This window comes from Pelecanus crispus, chromosome 4 (assembly GCF_030463565.1).
Source record: "Pelecanus crispus isolate bPelCri1 chromosome 4, bPelCri1.pri, whole genome shotgun sequence".
Classification (NCBI taxonomy): Eukaryota; Metazoa; Chordata; class Aves; order Pelecaniformes; family Pelecanidae; genus Pelecanus; species Pelecanus crispus.
Window position 1 is genome coordinate 60,681,760 of NC_134646.1, and position 21,391 is coordinate 60,703,150.

The window sequence follows — 21,391 nt, forward strand, 5'->3', positions numbered from 1 at the left end:
GTGCTAGGAAGGAGTTGTTGGTACATGTTTCACTCCCTTTTTTCCAAGTTTTGAATTTTGAATGAAATCTTTCTCTTCAAATTCCTCTTCCCTGTGAAAATGTCATGGTTTCTCTTTCCTGTGCTTCCCTGAAGGTTGGACCCAGCCCTCCCTCCAAAGATCCCTTCATTGCAGACGGTTTTCTATTAATCTTCAAACCGCTTCGGAGAGCTCTCTGCATCTGGCAGCGCTAACATCCCCTCTCCCTCCCGTCCCACCCACTTAGCCTCAGCCTAAGAGCCCTTAACAAATGACTCCCAAGGAATTTAAATGGCTAACGCTCGCTGGCCAATAAAGAGATGCATAAACTGTATAACGAGGTTACACAGCTCTTGCCATTAGGAAGAAAGGTTGCTCGGGCAAAGGCGCGAGTCCTCTTAACCTGTCGCACTTAGATCGCGGGACCGGAGAGGTAAGGGAAATCTTGTTTGCTCTGTAGGGCTTTTTATCTGGTTTTCATTTATCAGGGAGTTGAGACCGAAAGTATGTCATTGTCAAGGTACTGGGTTTGGGTTTTGCCTTCCTTTAGAGGGTCCTAAAGGGTTGCTTCAGAAAGAAGCAACTACTTCTAAGCTTGAACTATGAGCTCGACGTGAATATCTAAAAGAACTTGCATAGTAAATAGCAAAGCGAATGTCAGAACAGTGAAAACTAAACCACTGATATTTTAGACAGAGGAAAACAAATACAATCATGTCTCTGAGATATTTTTTCTGCTATCAAATTAATGAAGTGAAAGGTAGCCATTTATAACCGCCTGACATTGTGTTTTCAATTGGTCTGTCTCTGCCGTTGTCTGTTTGTGCTGCCTGGTATTTTGTTCTGCTTTTTCAAGAGGTTGACATAAGAATCAATCTTCAAAAGTGGGATATCAGCTTTAGGTACAGAATTTGAGGCTTGTAGATTGAAGGTGGCTAGGAAGGTTGAGCAAGCAGGGTACATATGCAAGTATTACTAATACAAATGAATCTGTGTAACTCATTCTGCATACTGAAAATTTGATAGCATTTTAAGCAAATCAAATTCTGATATTATTCTATTCATATTCTACTTAAGGAGCATGTGAAACGTCTAAGGCTTGTGTATCACATAGGACACGTGATGTTAATCTGTTCACCCTTATTTATTTATTTATTCATTTATTGCTTTATTCGGGTCAGTGCTGGTAACAATAGTGAAGTTTGAACTTAAATCTGGAAAAAAATCAGTTGAATCTAAAACCTTTTAAAAAAAAAAAAAAAGAAAAGGAAATGTAGTTGTTGTAAGTAAGGTTTGATTAAAACCAATGACAAGATTGTCCATTCACCTGTGGACCAGATGCAGCAGTTGTGTATAACGGTGTCCTGTCCTGAGCTAGGTGGGATTGAAGCCGTGCTTCAAAACGTGTGTGTAAAGTGCTCCTTCACCCTTTCCACACCCGAGCTTGCCATGGATGACAGCCAGTGCTTGGGAGCATGTGAGGGATGTCACGGCACAGTGTTACTGCCATGCCTTGCCATGCTCCATGGCCCGACAGGCTGTGCTGCAGAAAGGGCGTCTTTTTCAATCACATTATCACAGCTGATCTCTGAAGGCCTTCACACCCAACGCAGTCCATGGTGGCGCGTGTTGGTGTTAGCTGGTGATGTTGCACCAAAGACCTTGCCGGTGTCTGAAAGAGTTGAGAGAGCTTTTTAATTAAATTAACGCAGCTAGTCTAACAGAACTGCAAAACATGTCCTTTTTGCTTGTCAAGACAAGGCCATATGACTGTCTATCAAGAGCTTGTTGTAACATTGTTGGTTTGATTATTTTTCCGTGGGTTTCTCATATAACTCTGCACTGTATAACTGAGATTAGATAGTGTGTTGGATAAAAATAAAGTTAAAAAAAGGAGGAGCCATTTTGCTACTCTTTTTAATCATTTCAATTCAATTCTGCATTTCAGCTCCATTCGTTGCTAAAGAAATTATATTGAATCAAATGTTGCTTGTCTTCTTTCTTCAGCTTTTAATTAAAAAAAAATCCCAGTTAAGGTCAGCAAAAGGTGAATTTCAACTGACATCTGTCTCAAATCCCACTCCTTTTCTGAAGCACACAGAAATTTCATTTCCAAACCCTAGGTATTTCCAACCAAGCTGTAATTTCAGCAGACTTAAATTGTCTTGAATTAACCCAGCACAGGACTGGTGCCTCCTGAGAGAGTCCCTGCCTTGGTTAAATGTTTTTTTTTTTAATTTATAATATTAAACCTGGGCACAGGTAACGAGTGCTGGAAATCTCTTCCTTGTACTTGTAAACCTTGTTTCTCAATTTCAATCCAAGTTTCAAAGGTTTGTACAAACTTCTTAGATCAGAGGTCAGGTACAAATTGCTGCACTTTGCAGCTCCTTTCTGCCGATATGACAGAATTTCACAGCAAAGACGATTGCCTTTCATCCCCCCCTCCTCTGCGCACGGGCAATGCCAGGCAGTTAAAAGCCTGATATGTACAAGTCAGCCATTGGTACCTGAGTTTAATAAATAACTAACTGGGTTTCAGTGGTGCAAGGTGCATATTATAAAAGGGGTCAAATGTCAGTGCACAAAGGAAAAAAAAAACCAAACCACCCAGCCACTGACTAAGCCAAATGCTTTGAGTTTAATGTACTTTCAGCAGTGAACATTCACATCCCAATTGTGGTTTGCTTTATGCTGATTTTCATTTCTGTGACCTGAGGGGGAGGGAACACGTTGGGCCACTTTCAGCTTTCCCTGAAATCTCTGCCTCCTGCTGAAAGCAGGGTTGCAGGTTGGGCCCCCCGTTGTTGCAGTGTTCATGTGGTGAACACAAAACTGAGAATGTTGCAATAAAAACAGTGCATAAGGTTAGGGTGATCTGAAAAGTCTGAAGCTATTTTTATTTTTATAAAACTGACTAAGCGAGTAGACTTTGTATGAACAGGCAGGATGTGTTATGTTTTGCTCAGGGATCTCCAGAAAAGTTAGCTGAAAAACTTAGATCAGAAAGGCTGAAAAGGGAACGGTAGTTTATGAACTTTTTAGATACTCTTGGTTGCACTGTAGAGTGGAACATGTTACTGTAATGTTTATGTAGACAGACAGATGGATAGACAGAGTGTTCTGCATTATAATAACAAAGAAAAATCACAAGCACGTGTGCGCATATCCCTACTCCACAGAGTTCAGCAAAGCCTTTCACAGACATCTTCAATGATCGAATTAAATCACTGTGTTCATATGTAAGATTTGTCTTTGAAGAGGCAAGATGTGAAATAGGTGAATGTCTTATCTTTCCTGTGTAATAATTAACAGATGAGTCTAGCTGTGGTTTTGTTTTTCAGTTGCAGAAGATCGTTTTTCCTGTCTTTCTTATGGCAAAAGCTTGCGAGCTCCTAGTCCACACTCAAGGAAATACTGCTTCCTTTCCTAGAAAGAATGCTTTTTAAAGCAGATAGTTAATGAGGAGGACACACTTATCTGTACCAGCATCTCTGCAGAGAACACTGATTAATTGCGTTCATGGTAAACAAACGCCACAAAAATTTTCCCATCAAGTACAGCTCATCCAGAATAGGAAATACGTGTTACATACCGAGTGACTACATTGCACTTTATTTATGTGTCACACATTTTCCTGCCTGACCGTGGTAATAATAGACTTTGTTGACTAGATTGAAATATGGGAATTTGGGGAGAAGGGAAGGGTTGTGTTGTTTCCTGATTTGGAAAGCTGATAAAAACAATTACACAACCCATCGCTCATCTTCTCAGCTTTCCTCAACATGTGGCTTCAATATCTTGCAGGATAACAACTTCAGCCTCAGCCAGCGACCGGTTCTATCGAAATAGCTGAGAGTTATAGAGTTGTTTTGAGTTGGACTGGGTAAAAGATGGAGCTGGGGCAAACAGTACAACACACGGGTTACACAACTTGTTGGGGCAAAGTTCTGAATGACTCGCAGCAAAGTGCATTATAAAATAAGGGAGGAGACTGGGTTTCGCTTACCCAAACTTCCTTCAGAAGTGGTTTAAGCTGAGATGCTGGTTTGGCACTGTAGTAGCGTAAAAACACTCAAGGAACATACACAGCATTGACAGAATTCACATTGCAGAAGCAGGGAAAGTAACAACCATGGTGGTAGGATGCTCTAGGTGGTGGTGGTGCTTTGGCACATCAATAACTTTTTCATCAGCGTTGCTTCATTCTCGCTGTGGGAGAACCATATATGCATGAACAGAATTTTTACTTGTGATCATCAGAAAGCAATGGCAAGAAGTGCCAGGCTCAGGAAAGTTTTCTCACTTTATTATTTGGGATATCATCATTGATAGTCGGAAGTTGTAGCCAATTGTTGACTGTACAAATTCAGTGTTCAATTATCTGATTAGCATTCAAGTTTTAACCTGGGAAATTCCAGGATGTTAATTTGCAGAATAATTTCAGGTGTTTTCCTCCTAAAAAGGAGCAAGAAGTAAAAGAACAGATTTATAGTAATTTTGTTACAGTTTTTAAGCCAAATACATTGCTTTTGATTGGTGCCTGGAGGACATAACCAGTCCCTGGACTTTTGAGGCAGGATTTTCAGCAGTGCTCATCACTGTCTTAAATACACCCCTATAGAAGCCATTAGAGTCTTATAACTGAGTCAGGGGGAGTAGTGCTAGATGCTGAGCACTATTTAAATATCACCCTTAATTTTCTGTTTCTTTATGTTCCTTCTTTGAAAAGAACACAATCAAAAGATGAAGCCAACAGTTTTTGGTGTTTTAAATAGAACCAGCCATTTTTAACACGCTTAGGCCACTTAAGATGAATGTAAGCAACTGAGAATCATGCATGGACCCTCTCTGCAGTAGCTCCACCCTAAAAAATGCTTTTCAGGCCCAGAACATTAACTTGCCCCATACAAGGGCAACTTGACTAACTGACTAGAACAAAATTGAAGTTTAAGCTTGAAATATGAACTCTTCCACTGAAATCAGTGGCCAGACCCCTGATGATAGGCCCTATGTTAGGATGCCAAGTGTCACCATTAGCAGGAGTGGGAATTTCAGCAGCTAACCTAGGGATTTAGTAGGCCAGTCATACCCTACCCCTTAGGTACTTTACACTGTTTCTGACTGGTTTAGTGTGGACTTGGTAGTGTAGGTTAATGGTTGGACTGGATGATCTTAAAGGTCTTTTCCAACCAAAACAATTCTATCTATGATTCTATCTATGATTCTATCCCTACGTTTTAGTACTTGTAGTGGGCAGAGAGCCACTGCTGTACATGTTCATGCCTGAACATACATGGGAAATGATGTGGTGCAGCAAATGCTGCTGCATGTGCATCTCCTTGGGTCCCATGCAGCACCTGACCAAAAGGTTTCTTCCAGGTGACCCTAGCTGGAGATGGACAAGTTTGATTGTCTGAATTCAGGCACGTGCATGACAGTGAGAATATGCAGTGCTGTAGCAGTGCTGGCAGCAGGATAACTTGCACAGAAGACAGACATGTCGTTGTCAATAACTAATGCTGATCTTATCTATGAGATTACTCTCCCAAGCTGCTCATCACAAGCTACTCATCAAGTCCCTTGCCAGCTGATGTTCCTGCCCCTTCAGGTCTGCTGATGCAGTTCACCACTTTCTCCACAGAGTTTTGCTAAAATTAAGAAAATCCACCTTTTCAAAGTGTTTAACCTAGCCTAGGGCAACTTCTTCACCCAGTTCAGCTGCAGGTAAAGCAATGTGTCTGACACACTGCAGACATTCTTAAGGCCTGTTGGTCTCAAGTGCTGCTTTTTTTGTTAAAAGTCTGAAGATGTCATCCATCCCTAGTAACCTTGCCTTTCCTGTATGAAAGACTTTCAGAAGAGGTCCCTGCCCAAAAAGCAGTGCTGAAAAGCTGCACTCTCTCTTGCACTGACCCACCACAAGATTCAGCTTCAGACATTTGCATGTCATTAGCAACAGCAGGTAGGGAGCTCCTGTTGAAAATCACACCGAGGTCTAGCCTTTGACACTTGAAATATCAACTAGTTTGGAGTCAGGCAAAGTCTTTGCATGGATTTTTCACCAAAGATCGGACCCTTTTTTCACCGCACCTGCTGCCTGCCTGTCCTCTGTCTGCAGTGTGCATGGAGAGGAGCCAAGGATGCTGCTTCCAGCAGGATATCCCCTAAGCTGATTGCAAACAGAGAAGCAGGAAGCACATGGGATGGCAGCGAGCACTTGCAGGGCCGGTGGCTACGTCAGGTGTGTTCGTAAAAGAGGCGGGACTTTCTGTTCCGCCATTAGTTTGGGAAGGAGTACCTTGCATGCCAGCTCCCTGCCATGGCTGCGGCTGCAGGACTGCTAGGCTGGGCCCTGCAGTTGGGCACGCCACGGCTCAGCTTTGGTAAACAGACCCAAAGACACCAACTTTGTTCAGCTCATTTATGCAAATAAATCCTAAGAAAGGAGTCTTGCCAAGAAAAAGAAAACTGGTGTATAATGATACCATAGTTATCTTTAAAAGGGGAGGTAATTTGTGCATTGCACTTGAAGCAATGCTGGAGGCACTGCCTTATTTCGAATTGACGTGGCCCCTGCGTTTTTCTGTTCAGCCAGTAAATCTGTAAACAGGCAAACTGGGTTTTCAGCAAGAGCATTTCTGTGGCTATCTGATGTTTGTGATAAAGTTAGACAGTTGTTATTAGTAAGCTGTTGTTGTTATATGCATTTTATGTATCTAAAGTTGCCATGAGAAAAGAGTGAGCTTTTAAAAATAAAGAGCTTTAATGGCAGCCGTGCTTCCAGAGCTGCTGCTCAACGATCGGCAGCAGGATTACCATCTGCCCTTATTATTTCAACTAAAAAAATAGGAAGGTCACATTTAAACCACTAGCTGTTATTTCCCTCTGTCAACAGGGTGTATTTAGTTAAAATTTCAGCGACCGACCTTCCCTCCGCAGCAGCTGTGGCTTAAAATGCAAAACCAAGGCAGTTTCTTGAAGCAAGCAGGCAGCCGTGCAGTGTCTGTCAGGGCACGCCGTGTCAGCTCAGCAGGAGTTTGTATGGTCCGGGGTCTGCAGCTGGGGCACCGGTGTCCCCGTCCCCTCCTCCCTCCGGTTAACACGGAGCCAGCGGGTCTCCCAGGGCTTTTGCCACCTGCTGTGGTGCCGGCACTCGTCCCCGTGCTGTGTGACTGCCGGTGGCCGTGTCACCCGCAGAAGGACATGTGATGCCACTAAGCCTATGTAACACAAAACTGGAGGGATGAATTAAGTGCAAACATAAACAACCCCATTTTATAGGAGCACGTGAGTGGAGTGGACACGCGGTTGCTGCCACAAGGACACCGGCTGTGTCCCTGTGTTTGTAAAAGCCTGTTTTACCACACCGGGATCAACAGAGGAGCAGGTGGCTGCGTAACTTCACAGGGCACTGCCCAGTGCTGGACAAGCCCAGGGATAAGATGCTATATGGACTGCGGGCATCGCTTTCTCACTGGGGCCCTGAGCTGCCTTTGCCCTGGCACAAGGGACATCAGCGTTTGGCCCCGCATTGTTGTCAATCAAGGTGTGGTATTTCTGTTTAATAAAAGATCTGCCTCGGTTAATCAGCCTGCTCACAGTATGCTTTAGGTCAGTCACTGCCAACACCGTAAGTTTCCCATTTAATATTCTGAGCTGCGATGCAAAAAAAGATAGGTTAAAAAGAAGGTAATTAATGGTTAGGGCAAGAACTATTTATGCCCACCCAATTGGCAGTGGGGAAGTAGTTTCGTAAGCAAGGGGAAGTGAAATTTGAATGGTTTCAATGAAACGTGTACATCTGAGAGTTCACCTGCGCGAGGGAGAGTCCTTGGCAGAGACACTGAACCAAAGAGCTCGCAAGCCTGGCTCCTGCTGGGCTGGCAGCAGTTAGCATCCATCTCAGGCAGCGGTGAAAAATCAAGCAGGCTTTACCTTTTTCTGAGAAGAAAAGAAGTCAGTCTTGTTCCAGTCCTGATAATTAGTCATTTAAAACTTCGTTGTCTCCAAAGCACAACCTTTCTCATTAGGAATTAATATTTTTCTCTGTCTCTCTTTTATGACTCTTTGTCATCCAAATCAGGTGTACCTTCCTCTTCAGACACTGGAAATCAAGCATTTATATTTCACAAGACACTGCATTTTAATGTAGCTTAAATTTTGGCCTCTTCTAGCATTAATCACACTTGGTGGATGTACTGAAATTAGACTGGCTTTATTAAGCCCACTAAACCCACAGTATTAGCTCGTGCCCTGTGTACACCTACAACACATGGTAGCAAGTTTTCACGGCCAGTTTACTGTGCGCTAAAAAAGTGCACCAGTAGGACTGAACACTTTGGAAATAGGTAATTTTGAAAACAATTTTCTTGATAGTGATTGCTTTTTGACATGAATAGGTTAGATTGTGCTGGCAGCCCATTTTGTAAGGCAGTAACAACAGGAAGAGAGAGCTCTCAGACCAGACATGCCTGCATTTTTTTTCTCATCAAGGTACATGATATCCGAACTTGGTGAAGGTGTTGTCTGTGTCATGTGGCAATGAATGTTGTGTGTATTTAGCTGCATCAAGTAGGACTACATGGGCTCTATAATTGTCTTAGATAGTATATACTTATGAAACCCAGCTCTATGGAGCTGCACAGAAAAAGTGAAACACATTTGATCACAAATCTTGATTCCCAATAAACCACACAGGGATAAAACGTATTTTAGGTTCACAAAGAATTTTTAATTATTCGCTATCACAAACCATGTATGGTAGTGTTTGCAGCAACGGTGGCCATCAACACTTAGCAGCAACTTCAAGTACAACTTCCAATACTAGAAACCATCCTGCTGGTGCAGTGCAAAGTGCTGGAGAACATGCCAGTTCCTGGATGGCCACTGAATTACCAGCTGGTTTCTGGTGGGCAGGGGAGGCATTGCTCCATCTCTCCTCTCTCCATAGTCCCGGTGCCTGTCTGTAGCTTTTTAGACTATAGACCCAGCGACTGAGCCTGCATATACAGAGATACAGAGACTTTTATACAGAATACAGAGACTTTTATTTTGTAAGTTGACCTAAAACTGATGGTAATGACTCATTTCTAAACTTACCCAAACCTGGGGTGGTAATTCACTTGCCAACAGGTGGCCCATGTAAAGGTAATGATTATTCCCCAGTAAAGTGTTTGTATAACAAGCTTGGCTTTCATTCTGGGAAAGGTGAAGTCACATTTTTAGAACAAATTGTCAAATGAAAAATGAAAATGTTTTTCTCTGCTTTAGTTTTTTTAATTATATCAAATAATTCCCAGGAGTAAAATGAAAATGTCTGACTGTGACACATTAAAAAGGGGAACATTTGAATCTGAGAGAAACATGTTTATCAATGACATTTTAAAGCAAGAAGCTATCAAAACTGATGCACTTCCATGAAAGACCTAGCTTCAAAGAAATTATGTTCTCTAAAGTATTGCCTGGGCATCAGCAGCACTAATACTGCCCTCCATCTTCTCTGCTTCCCCCTCTACTCTCCATATTTTTAAATGAAAATGGCTCAGAAACGTCAGCCTGTAGCAGCCATGGCCCAAATACCCCTGCAGGATCAGGCCCTAGCACAGACTGAGGCTCAGAGGTCTGGTTTCCCAATCCCAAACACATTTAGGAGCTGAACCAGGCACAGTGGTGTTTGCCCTGGCTGGTGCAGAGGCACCTCTGGATACAGACTAGCACAATTCTGCGCAGCTCGGGAGCTATACTGAAAAAAATCTGAGGTGCTAACATTACTAGGATTAAAACAGGTTTTGTGGACCACACAAATAAGAATTAGGTGCCTAAATTTTGCGCCCATATTTCTGTGGACTTGGGCCTACTGTACTAGTGAAAGACCCACCTGCATGGTAACCAATGCACTGAAAATGGCCAAATCGTTCTAATGAAGGGTATATATAAGAGTCCTTGTGGGGCAGAAAGAAACCTGTGTCCCACTGAATAACACGACTACATAGAATAAATAAATCTGGCTGAAGCTTTGTCCTTTTCTTGGAAAATAAGCCTATCAAACCCAGATTGGGAGCGTTTCTTATGGTGGTGTGCAGTTTCCTACAGGGGCCAGTGTTTTTTGACAGTTCCACCAACAAACTGGTCATGAATGCAAATCATGGCAAATAAATTGATGGATGATGCAAAGGCTGACAGAGTTGTAAAAAACAATGAGGAGGAGCCAATGGTGTAGCACTCAGTAGGTGGGATCTACTCAAAAGGCAGTCGGGATAGGGCTGAACACAAGGTTGTGGCATTTAGGAGTAACAAACACAAGGCATGCCTGCTGCATGGGATGTAATCCTAGCAAGTGCTGCTTCTGGAAACAATTTGGGGTTAGAATTGACAAAACAAACTCCACGTGATTTGCTAGTGAGAAGATGTGGATAAACAGGCCTTGGTGATAGACAGACATAAGGATATAAAAGAGGGATGATCTTCATCCCTGCATATAGCAAGGGTGAAAAAGGCTGAAACTCTAAGGAACTATCAAAAGAGCCACAAAAACAATTTTAGGTGAAAAAATGACTGATTGTGAAGGAATTCAGGAGTTCAGCCTGCAAGTTTTATTAAAAAGACAGAGTTGTGGCTTGATTACACAACTTTAGAATCATAGAATCGTTTAGATTGGAAAAGACCTTTGAGATCATCAAGTCCAACTGTTAACCTAGCACTGCCAAGTCCACCACTAAACCATGTCCCTAAGCACCACATCTACATGTCTTTTAAGTACCTCCAGGGATGAGGATTCAACCACTTCCCTGGGCAGCCTGTTTCAGTACTTGACAACCCTTTTGGTAAAGATATTTTTCCTAGTATCCAATCTAAACCTCCCCTGGCACAACTTGAGGCCATTTCCTCTTGTCCTATCACTAGTTACTTGGGAGAGGACACCAACACCCACCTCACTACAACCTCCTTTCAGGTAGTTGTAGAGAGTGATAAGGTCTCCCCTCAGCCTCCTTTTCTCCAGGCTAAACAACCCCAGTTCCCTCAGCCACTCCTCATAGGACTTGTGCTCTAGACCCTTCACCAGCCTTGTTGCCCTTCTCTGAACACGCTCCAGCACCTCAATGTCTTTCTTGTACTGAGGGGCCCAAATCTGAACACAGTATTCAAGGTGCAGCCTCACCAGTGCTGAGTACGGGGGATGATCACTTCCCTAGTCTTGGTGGCCACACTATTCCTGATACAAGCCAGGATGCTGTTGGCCTTCTTGGCCACCTGGGCACACTGCCGGCTCATATTCAGCTGTCTGTCAACCAGCACCCCCGGGTCCTTTTCTGCCAGGCAGCTTTCCAGCCACTCTTCCTCAAGCCTATAGCATTGCATGGGGTTGTTGTGACCCAAGTGCAGGACCCGGCACTTGGCCTTGTTGAACATCATACAACTGACCTCAGCCCATTGGTCCAACCTGTCCAGATCCCTCTGCAAAGCCTTTCTACCCTCAAGCAGATCAACACTCCCACCCAAGTTGGTGGCATCTGCAAACTTACTGAGGGTGCACTTGATCTCCCCGTCCAGATCGTTAATAAAGGTATTAAACAGAACTGGCCCCAATACTGAGCCCTGGGGAACACCATTTGTGACTGGCTGCCAACTGGATTTAACTCCATTCACCACAACTCTTTGGGCACAGCCATCCAGCCAGTTTTTTACCCACCAAAGAGTACGTCTGTCCTCATGTCATCATAGCACAAAAGCAGAGATCTTGAAAGACTCTTTAATCTCTCAGAGAAAGGTTTAACAAGTAATTCTAGCTGGAAGCAAAAGCCAGACAAATTCTCATGAGAAATACAGCACACTTGCTTGTCTGAGGGAGTGATTAGCAAACAAGACGTAAAGGGAAGTGGTAGGGTCTACAGCTCTTTGATACCTTAAAATCAAGGTCCTTCTGGAAGATACGATTTACTCAGATAAATGTTATAGGAGTCAATGTACCAATAACAATAAAATGTAATGGTCCATGTTGTATGCAATCACTCATATATAATAATGGAAGAGACAAACATGTCAGATGTTGTGCCACAAGCAGCAGGCAACTCAGGAGCTTGCCAGATCACCCTTTGCATGGGAGAACAAGAACTGGTCCCCAATGCTAAAGCATATTTATTATTTCCTACTCAACTGTTGTTGTGAAGGCCTAAAGGAGCAACGGGTTGTTATCAAATGGGAACCATGCCTGGCACTTCTCACGCGTTCTCTGTCTTTCACTGTGAAGTATGGCATAGAGCACTTGTGCTGTTCAGGAGTAGATGGATTAACTAAGTAATGACTGAGAGGGAGGAGAGGGCTCTGGAGGTGGGTCCATAGCAGTATCTTCCCTTTCCCAATCCCATGCCAGCTCCTTCCTACCCCTCCAAAGAGGAGACAGGCCTCCCTAGGGTCTTGAGGTTTTGAGGTGCTTGGTGGCATCCCTTCATGCCACTTCAGCCTCATGTGGCAGCAGCTCTTGGTGCTGGGGTGTTATGGGCAGGTGATCATCACCCCCCCTCAAAGAGGGCCTATGCCTACATCCAGGATGCACTTCCCCTGCAATATAAATGCTCGGGCTGGTGTGGCTCGTTCATCTGCTTTTCTGCAGCCTTAGTCCCAGTTTGAAAATGAACTTGCAGAACAACTGCACGAAAACAAAAGAGAGGGGTGGGACTCTGGTGGTAGCTAACAGCTTCTAACAAGGGTCCTTCTCCTTCCTTCACCTAGGTTTTATCAAGCTGTGAATGAGTTTGACACCATGACTGCTGAGGACTCCACTGCAAGGATGAGCAACGATTCCTCCAATGTGGCTACCACGAAAGTCCCTGAAGGAGTTGCCGGTGCACCCAATGAGGCGGCTTTGCTGGCCCTCATGGAGCGCACTGGATATAGCATGATCCAGGAGAACGGGCAACGCAAGTACGGTGGCCCTCCTCCAGGCTGGGAGGGTCTGCACCCTCCTCGTGGCTGCGAAGTCTTTGTGGGCAAAATCCCCCGCGACGTCTATGAAGATGAGCTCGTCCCTGTGTTCGAGTCCATCGGCCGCATCTATGAAATGCGCCTGATGATGGACTTTGATGGGAAGAACCGTGGCTATGCCTTCGTGATGTACACACAGAAGCACGAGGCAAAGCGTGCCGTCAGGGAGCTGAACAACTATGAAATCCGGCCCGGCAGGCTGCTGGGTGTGTGCTGCAGTGTTGATAACTGCCGGCTTTTCATCGGAGGTATTCCCAAGATGAAGAAGAGAGAAGAGATCCTGGAAGAGATTGCCAAGGTGACAGAAGGTGTGCTGGATGTCATCGTGTATGCCAGCGCTGCAGACAAGATGAAGAACAGAGGCTTCGCTTTCGTGGAGTATGAGAGCCATCGAGCAGCGGCAATGGCCAGGAGGAAACTCATGCCGGGAAGGATCCAGCTGTGGGGACACCAAATTGCTGTTGACTGGGCAGAACCAGAGATAGATGTGGATGAAGATGTCATGGAGACTGTTAAAATCCTCTATGTGAGGAATCTAATGATTGAGACCACAGAGGACACCATTAAAAAGGTCTTTGGGCAGTTTAACCCTGGCTGTGTAGAGCGGGTGAAAAAAATACGTGATTATGCCTTTGTGCACTTTACAACCAGGGAAGATGCCATTCACGCCATGAACAACCTTAATGGTGTTGAACTGGAAGGCTCATGCCTGGAGGTTACCTTGGCCAAGCCAGTAGACAAGGAGCAGTACACTCGCTACCAGAAAGCAGCAAAAGGAGGGGCCACAGCAACGCCCGAAGTAACTCAGCAACCTAATTATGTTTACTCTTGTGATCCGTACACACTAGCGTATTATGGATATCCGTACAATGCCTTGATCGGGCCCAACAGAGATTACTTTGTGAAAGGTTAGTAAGCACAATTAGGGGATGTAATGGGCAGGTTTGGTCTCAGGCTGGTGCAACCCAAGGTCTGCCTGAGCCAAAGGACAGCTGGTGCTTCACACTTTTTTCTTAAACACTGTTTTATAGGTGTTTTTGCCATATTTCTGTTCAGCCTCATTTTAATTTATGACTACACAGAGTGTATTTATCTATAAATAATTGCTAATGTACAAGCTAGTATGAGGGAGGCATCAAAACTATGGTTAAGAATGAGCTAATGGACCAAGCACAGCATGGGAAAGAGGGGGATGTGGTTTTTATGAGTGCTGCACTAAGTCTGAGCAAGTCCGAGGACTCCAGCTTCTGATGCCTCCTTCCAAAGAGCTGGATCCTAAGTATTAGCGATCGTGGCAGCATGCTCCCTTTGCCTTCTCCTGGAGGTGTAGGTAGAGTGACCTAGTCATCCAAAGGTAGGGATGTCAGGCAAAGCCTCAGTCAGGAGCTCTGCAGGTGTCATTTGCCCTCTGCATTAAAATGACCGTAGTGCTGTGTCCTTTATAAAGGCATCTGAGAACTACGAGCAGAAGGAATCATGTGAGTGCAAAATAATTCTTTTATTATGTATACTTTAATTAGTTACCAGTTACAGTCATTAAAAATTAACCAAAAATCAGTTATTCAGAAATTGTAGCAGCTATAACTGGTGTTATAATTACAATTATCCTGTACTTACAGGAATTACAGTTTCCTGAAATTTCATGTGTATTTCCATATAACAGGCAGTTTAGCATAAATATATTCTTAAAGCACTCACGTAAACCAAGAAATATTTTTAACCGTAGTTGATCAAGAATTTCAGTTGCTTCTCAATTTCCAGATTTGTACTTGCAACGAACTACAAAGGAGTTAACTCACAATCTAAATATTCAATTAGGCCATCATAGAGTGCATTAATACCACAGTGTCCAAAGTATTGTCATAACGTGCATGGAGTCACTAAGACAAATAAAGGCATGGTGGGATAAATTTGGTTAAAGGCCAGGTACAGCTTCAGGCCATCTCTGCAGGGGTGCATCGCATGTCCTCTGGAGGACAGCTGAGAGCAGAAGCTGTTCCCACTGCATAGGAATCACCCCTGGAGCAGCCCCTCTCTCTCTGCTGGGTGCTTTATACCCGTAACACTGGCCACCAGAGTTGCATCAGTATAAATAAGCAGTTAATGTACGGTCAGAAACATCAAGAGCAAAACTTGTGTAGTCTTAATGGGTGCTTCTGAGGCCAAACTCTTCTGTTTTCATAAGCGAAGTCACTAAGACTCAGATCCAACTAACTTCAGCAGCCTTGTTTCTAAGCACGTGCCCCCCCGTCTCAGCCTGGGGCTGTTCGTGCTTCCCATGGGGCTGTCACTCTCTGTTATTCACCATCGTCTTTCAAATTGTTATCATAAGCAGGCAGCATACGAGGCAGAGGGCGAGGTGCAGCTGGCAACAGAGCCCCAGGCCCCAGGGGCTCCTACCTGGGGGGATACTCCGCCGGCCGTGGCATCTACAGCAGGTACCACGAAGGCAAAGGAAAACAGCAGGAGAAAGGATACGAGCTGGTACCCAACTTGGAGTTACCTGCGGTCAATCCGGTGGCCATTAAGCCCGGTGCAGGTTAGTATGTGGAACAAAGGGACGAAAGCAGAGGTAGTGGGTGAGCCCCTGCTCTGAGCCCCGTGTCAGGCACCTGGGCACCCACCCCTCCAGCCCATGGCTGCGGCAGTGGAGACAGCCCCCGGGCCGGGGCGTAGTGCTCCCCTGTGCCAGATGCCTCCTGGCCCTGGCCAGGCTTTCTGCAAACAACAAGCACGCAGCGGGGCAGGGGACACAAATGTCTGGGAGCTCTTCAGACCAACGGAAAAAGGGCTGAAGCTGTGCCCACCCTTCCTGTCCCCTTTTGCACCTCCTCGGGAGGAAGCAGACTTTCCTCTCCATCTAGTCATGTACGCTAGAGCATGGTGACTAAGAGCAATCTTCCTCTCTTTGAATTTCTTCACTCCTAATTTCACCCTGGGCAATTCCCACCCCAGATTTCCAGCCAGTTCAGAGCTCTGCCCTGCTCAGTTCATATTTCTCTGGTGCTATGAGGCTGGAAAAAGGACCTGGGGCTTTCCCATCGCGGGGAAGTCTCCGGCTGAGGTGAGTTCCTCCATCACCACCAGCAGCATGGGGAAGGAGTGATGCGGGGAGCCCTTGGGGTCCGGCTCGCAGCCACGCAGCGACCTGCAGGAGAGCTCTCAGCAGTGCTGGGCTGCAGGGAGCCAGCCCAAGGGCCGGGGCAGGGATCACCCCTTCCTGCCACATCCTCAGCTGAGTATCCAGCCCTTGCCCTTCCCAGGTGAACAGGATGAAGGCTGAAGCCCTGCAATCCCTCAAGATCCTGTTTGGAGAGGTTTTTATTTGGAAAAGCAGCCTGAGGAAGAAGGTCTTTGCAGGTGATGGGGCCAAGCCCTCTTGCAGAAGTCCTCAGGTCTTCTCCCCATTCCTCTCTCCAAGCAAATTGCAACTGCAGGACCTAAGCGGTGTTTAATAATAGAGCTGCAGTGGTTTCCCAAAACATGCTCCATACTGTCATTGGAAACTACAGCTTGCATCTAATGAAGGCTGTGAAGAGTTCTTCATAACAGCTGGATGAGACAATATGGGAAGAGGTCTAGAGACAAAGGAAGGCTGTTAAGATCAGAGCCATTTCCAAAGGAAGATCAGACTTCCTGAGAAAACTATCCACTCACAATCGGAAAATATTACCACTATGTGTGTTTGTAAAGATACTTCAGGAATTCCAAGTATTACTAAAGGATGCTGGAAAAGTGGGCTTTGAAATGCACGCCTGTTAGTGGTGTCTGTAATTCATTTGCCAAGCAAAAGCCTGAAGCTCAAGTCTAAATGTTTCTACACTTGAAGCATGTTGAGATTCAGATTTCTTTATCAGGTCTTCCCCTCTTGTATGGTTCCAGCACAGCCTCTGAGCATCTGGTCCATTTTCTCCAACAAGACCAGATGATCTAGTAAGAGGTACCACATGCAAGACTTACCTCTGTTATTAAAAGTGTATGACTGAAAACACATTACCAGAATGGAGCAGTAGAGATCCACTGACTCTGCAAAGTTTCCTACCATTTAGAACAACCTTAAAGCTCATTTCTTTTCAAATGGTTAGAAAACTTCTGAGAGGTCACCCCAATACCCCAGCTGCCTGTTACTGCTTTTCTGCCAGAAGTTACTGCAGAATGGAACATGTGAGCTCTCTGCCTTTGCATCAGTGAGAAATTGTCCAGGTTATTTAAACCAGTGATAAAACTGGTTTGAGCTGACCAGGTGGTCTTGGTGTAGAAGGAGAACTGGAAAAGCTCATGAGTGGAGGTCTCTGCTTGAGGAAACAGTGGTAGACCACTGGCTGTGCAAACATCTATGCCTGAATTATATCTGATCAGATCCGTTGTTGCAGTCTCCAGGATCAAAATGGCAGTACTGCTTGCTGGCTCCTATCCTCTCCACAGGCAGAGCTGCACACTTCCACATTGCAAAGTTTCATCTCAGTGAGAGAAATCCATGTGCATATTTGGCTTCACTTCTGATTTACTGGCTGCACCTCCCATAGATTCCAACATCACCATCATTTATTGATTACTCTGTTTTCCTTGTGAATAACATCACTGCTGAAAGGCTCAAGAGCTGAATGCTGCAGTATGCACGATAAGGCAACGATGGAAATCATAGTATCACAGAATCATGGAATGGTTTGTGGTAGAAGGGACCTTTAAAGACCAACTAGTCCAACCGTGGGCAGGGACATCTTTCACTAGATCAGGTTGCTCAAAGCCCATCCAATCTGACCTTAAACATGTCCAATGATGGGGCATCCACAACTTCTCTGGGCAACCTGTTCCAGTGTCTCCACACCCTCACAGTAAAGAATTTCTTCCTTACATCCAATCTAAATCTACCCTTAAACAGTTGCCCCTTGACCTGTCACTAGAGGCCTCGGTAAAAAGTCTGTCCTCATCTTTCTAATAAGCCCCCTTTAAGTATTCAAAGGCCACAATAAGGTCTCCCTGGAGCCTTCTCTTGTCCAGGCTGAACACCACCAACTCTCTCAGCCCTTCTTCACAGGAGAGGTGCTCCAGCCCTCTGATCATTTAAATGGCCCTCCTCTGGACCCCCTCTAACAGGTCCGCATCTCTCATGTGCTGCGGACTCCAGAGCTGCATGCAGTACTCCAGGTGGGGTCTCACAGGAGTGGAGCAGAGGGGGAGAGTCACCTCCCTTGACCTGCTGGCCACGCTTCTTTTGATGCAGCCCAGAGTATGACTGGCTTTCTGGGCTGCAAATCCACATTGCCAGCTTATGTCCAATTACTGTGATTATTGGGAATGTTCAGCAAAGCACATTTCTTCTCTAAGCAGTGCCGTGAAGCTCCATTTTGGACCATGTACAAACTCACCATCTCCGAACACCGTCATTCTGACTGGAGCATTTTCCCTTCATTTGGAAGACCATAGCTCTAATTATTTTGCATTGTCCAGTTTTGGAATGAGGGAGAATTCTCTAAAGAGCAATTTCTTTTTTTTAGTGTCATTAAACAGACTGATGCTGCAGCAGAAAGGTGGGATAAACCATATTTAGCCAAGTTAGGCCTGGGAAATGCATAATAGTAAATGAGCTGATACTTCGCAGGGTTGCCGAAAGGACGGCATGTAGACTGGACCAGTTGCTGCCTGTAACTTCTGCAGTACAAACCACACTTTTCTTTCCCTGAGCAGCTCTGCCTATGGCAGCTACACGTCCCTTGATCTCAACACCTGGAGCAGGGATGCCACCGGGACAGTATGCATTCCTACCTGTCCCTGTGCTCAGGCCACACTCTTGGCCAGGGGGAAGGCCAGCAGTGATCAGAAGGGGCTGTGTAAATCTGGGTTGCAGCTCCCAGTCCCCAGCAGGGCTCTGGCCTTGGGACATCCATGCCAGGAGCATGGGGGGAAATGCTGGGCAGAGCAGGCAGCACCGAGCGCATCAGCCACAGCACTACCACCCATGGGGAGGGCAAAGGCACCCCAGATCCCACTCTTGCACACAGGGCTACCTGCCCTGATGAGACCAGCACAGGACTGCTGCACAGGGAGAGCCGGCGCAGCCAGGAGGGAGGGCTTTTTGAGATGAGGTCCTGGAAACCCTCTCCCAACGCACCTGCTGTGTCTGGTCTCTCCTAGTGGCCATCCCTGCCATCGGTGCCCAGTACTCCATGTTTCAGGCTGCACCGCCGGCCAAGATGATGGAAGACGGCAAAATCCACGCTGTCGAGCACATCATCAACCCTATAGCTGTCCAGCAGGACCCGGCTAGCGCAGCAGCCGCCGCAGCAGCCGCAGCCGCAGCTGTAATACCGGCCGTCTCAACGCCTCCCCCCTTCCAGGTGAGTTCAGCACATAAAGTCCTGCTTCCCGTACATCCCACTTCCCATACATCCCACATCCTGCTCTGCATACCCAGGGTGGGGGGAAAGCCTGGCCCCCTGCCCGGCTCCTGTTCAGGAGATGCTGTAGAGGATGTTACGGTGCCCAACAGCCCTGCAGTTCATCTGACCTGTCGTAGACATATGCACTTTGGACAGCTGTTCCCCCACTATGGGAGACCCAAATGTGGGAGGGAGGGAACAGCCCCCCCCGTGACGGCATAACTCCTTCAACAGGGCACGTGCTGCCTACCCTCCCATTGCCACCCCCCCCTTCTAGGGGGTTTGCAATTTAGGGGGTGGAAACGGGATATTACAGCAATTTAAGCACTTTTTTTGAGGTCTGAACACGATGCTTTCCTTCCAGGGCCGCCCCATCACACCGGTGTACACCATGGCTCCCAACGTGCAGCGGATCCCCGCCGCCGGGATTTACGGGACAAGTTACGTGCCATTCGCGGCGCCCGCCGCGACGACAGCGACGATAGCCACGCTACAGAAGAACGCCGCCGCTGCCGCTGCTGCCGCTGCCTATGGGGGATACGCCGGCTACATCCCCCCGGCATTCCCGGCCGCAACCATCCAGGTCCCCATCCACGACGTCTACCAGACGTACTGAGACTGTCAGCAGAGGAGAGCGGCGGAGAAACACACACTGAAGGAACACTTTACTATTTATGAAGAAAGAACCGGCTACGAAAGTCTAAATGTTTGGTCTCGGTAAACTGATGCAGGAAGTGAAGAATGTCATAGAAAAACGTGTTCAAAATATTTTCTACGCTTGAAGTTTTCACTAACTTTTTTAGGCTATTTTTAAAATTTAACATGCCTGTATTCATACATTTCTAAAGGACCTCGATGCATCCAGCCCACCGCTGAGATGCATTTATACGCATCCAAGTGGGGTTGCATAGGGTCTTTTTTTTTTTTTTAAGCAGTTATATTTTCAATATATTTGTGGTATGAAGGTTATTTTTTAGTAAGTTCTGCACTCCAGAGATGTCTATTTTGTAGTGCCTTTAATAATATATCAGCTATATATTAAAAAGCACAGCTGAGCAGCTAGGGAAAGTTTTAACAATATAATTTGAAGAATATATTCAATATTTAAAGAATACATACCTTAGTTTTGGGTTTGTTTTTTTTTTTAAGGAAAAAACCAACAAGTATCTTATTTAAAAAATTATACTGGAAAGTGCAATTTTAAAAATGTGCAAGACCTCTGCATTTTTGTACTGGCATTAATACAATCTGCTCATTCTTATTTGAAATCAGAACTAATATTGCCTGTTTGGAAGAAAGGAAAAAAAAAAACCTCCTCACACGAACCTCTTCACAGTGTGATTTGCAGGCTTGCGTTAAGTAAAGGAAAGGCTCTGAGTTTTCCTTAACAACTGGATTTTCTATTTATTGAAGCTACTCGCAGTTGGAGCATGTGCAGAAACGAGTAGCCGATATTTCATGCGAGGTGTCTTGACTTATATCTTCATCCAGTATAAAGCCTAGGCTCTTTTTCAACGCTCTTTATTTTATTCTTTGAAGTATATGTTGTAGTGACTGAGAATGTATGCTGCTGTCGGCAATAGCAGGCGCGCTCTCGACGAGAGGATGCGCAGCATTACTTACCCATCGCTCCATCATGTTCCGTGAGAAATTTCTGAGGTACTAGGGGTGGTAGTGATACTGGAATTAGTGAAACGGGGCTAGCCTCCCTCCCGGCCTCCCTTCCACGCTTAATTCCCCTTCTCCGCAACTGGAGTTGTACATGCACATCAGGGGTGGGAGCAATTAGACCCGACGATTTTAAGACATAGAGCTTGTAAATATCTTTTAATATACATTTTTAAAGTCATTTTATGTTGCAAATTTACGTGGTATGTGGTTTGCCACAAAACAAAAACCTTTTATTGCGATGTTATAAAAAAGTTTGTTTTATTAAGAAGTAAATTTATTATTGCAGTGTTTTGTGGCCTGTTTAAAGGCTTTTATTTAGTAGCATGGTGAATGTAAAA

The 21,391-nt window shown here is 45.4% G+C and overlaps 1 protein-coding gene across 3 annotated transcripts; it reads left to right on the plus strand.

The window, feature by feature from the left end:
* The first annotated feature begins 338 nt into the window (after positions 1–338).
* Positions 339–19,998, plus strand: RBM47 (RNA binding motif protein 47). 3 transcript variants are annotated; one of them, XM_075709229.1, is made up of 5 exons: positions 339–451; positions 12,751–13,910; positions 15,335–15,541; positions 19,138–19,340; positions 19,747–19,998. In XM_075709229.1, the coding sequence occupies exons 2-5, from the start codon at positions 12,782–12,784 to the stop codon at positions 19,996–19,998; spliced, it is 1,791 nt and encodes a 596-aa protein (XP_075565344.1). In that variant the 5' UTR covers positions 339–451; positions 12,751–12,781. The 3 variants fall into 3 exon arrangements, with proteins under 3 accessions (XP_075565344.1, XP_075565345.1, XP_075565346.1); XM_075709230.1 differs by lacking the exon at positions 339–451 and adding an exon at positions 7,063–7,091; XM_075709231.1 differs by lacking the exons at positions 339–451; positions 15,335–15,541 and having other exon boundaries at positions 12,782–13,910.
* The last annotated feature ends 1,393 nt before the right edge of the window (positions 19,999–21,391 follow it).

Excerpts from the sequence above, each read along its gene's own strand:
- RBM47 (XM_075709230.1), top strand. The coding sequence starts at position 7,063 with ATGGTCCGGGGTCTGCAGCTGGGGCACCG. Across the intron at positions 13,911-15,334 it reads CAGAGATTACTTTGTGAAAG|CAGGCAGCATACGAGGCAGA; the intron begins GTTAGTAAGCAC and ends TGTTATCATAAG. Across the intron at positions 15,542-19,137 it reads GGCCATTAAGCCCGGTGCAG|TGGCCATCCCTGCCATCGGT; the intron begins GTTAGTATGTGG and ends GGTCTCTCCTAG.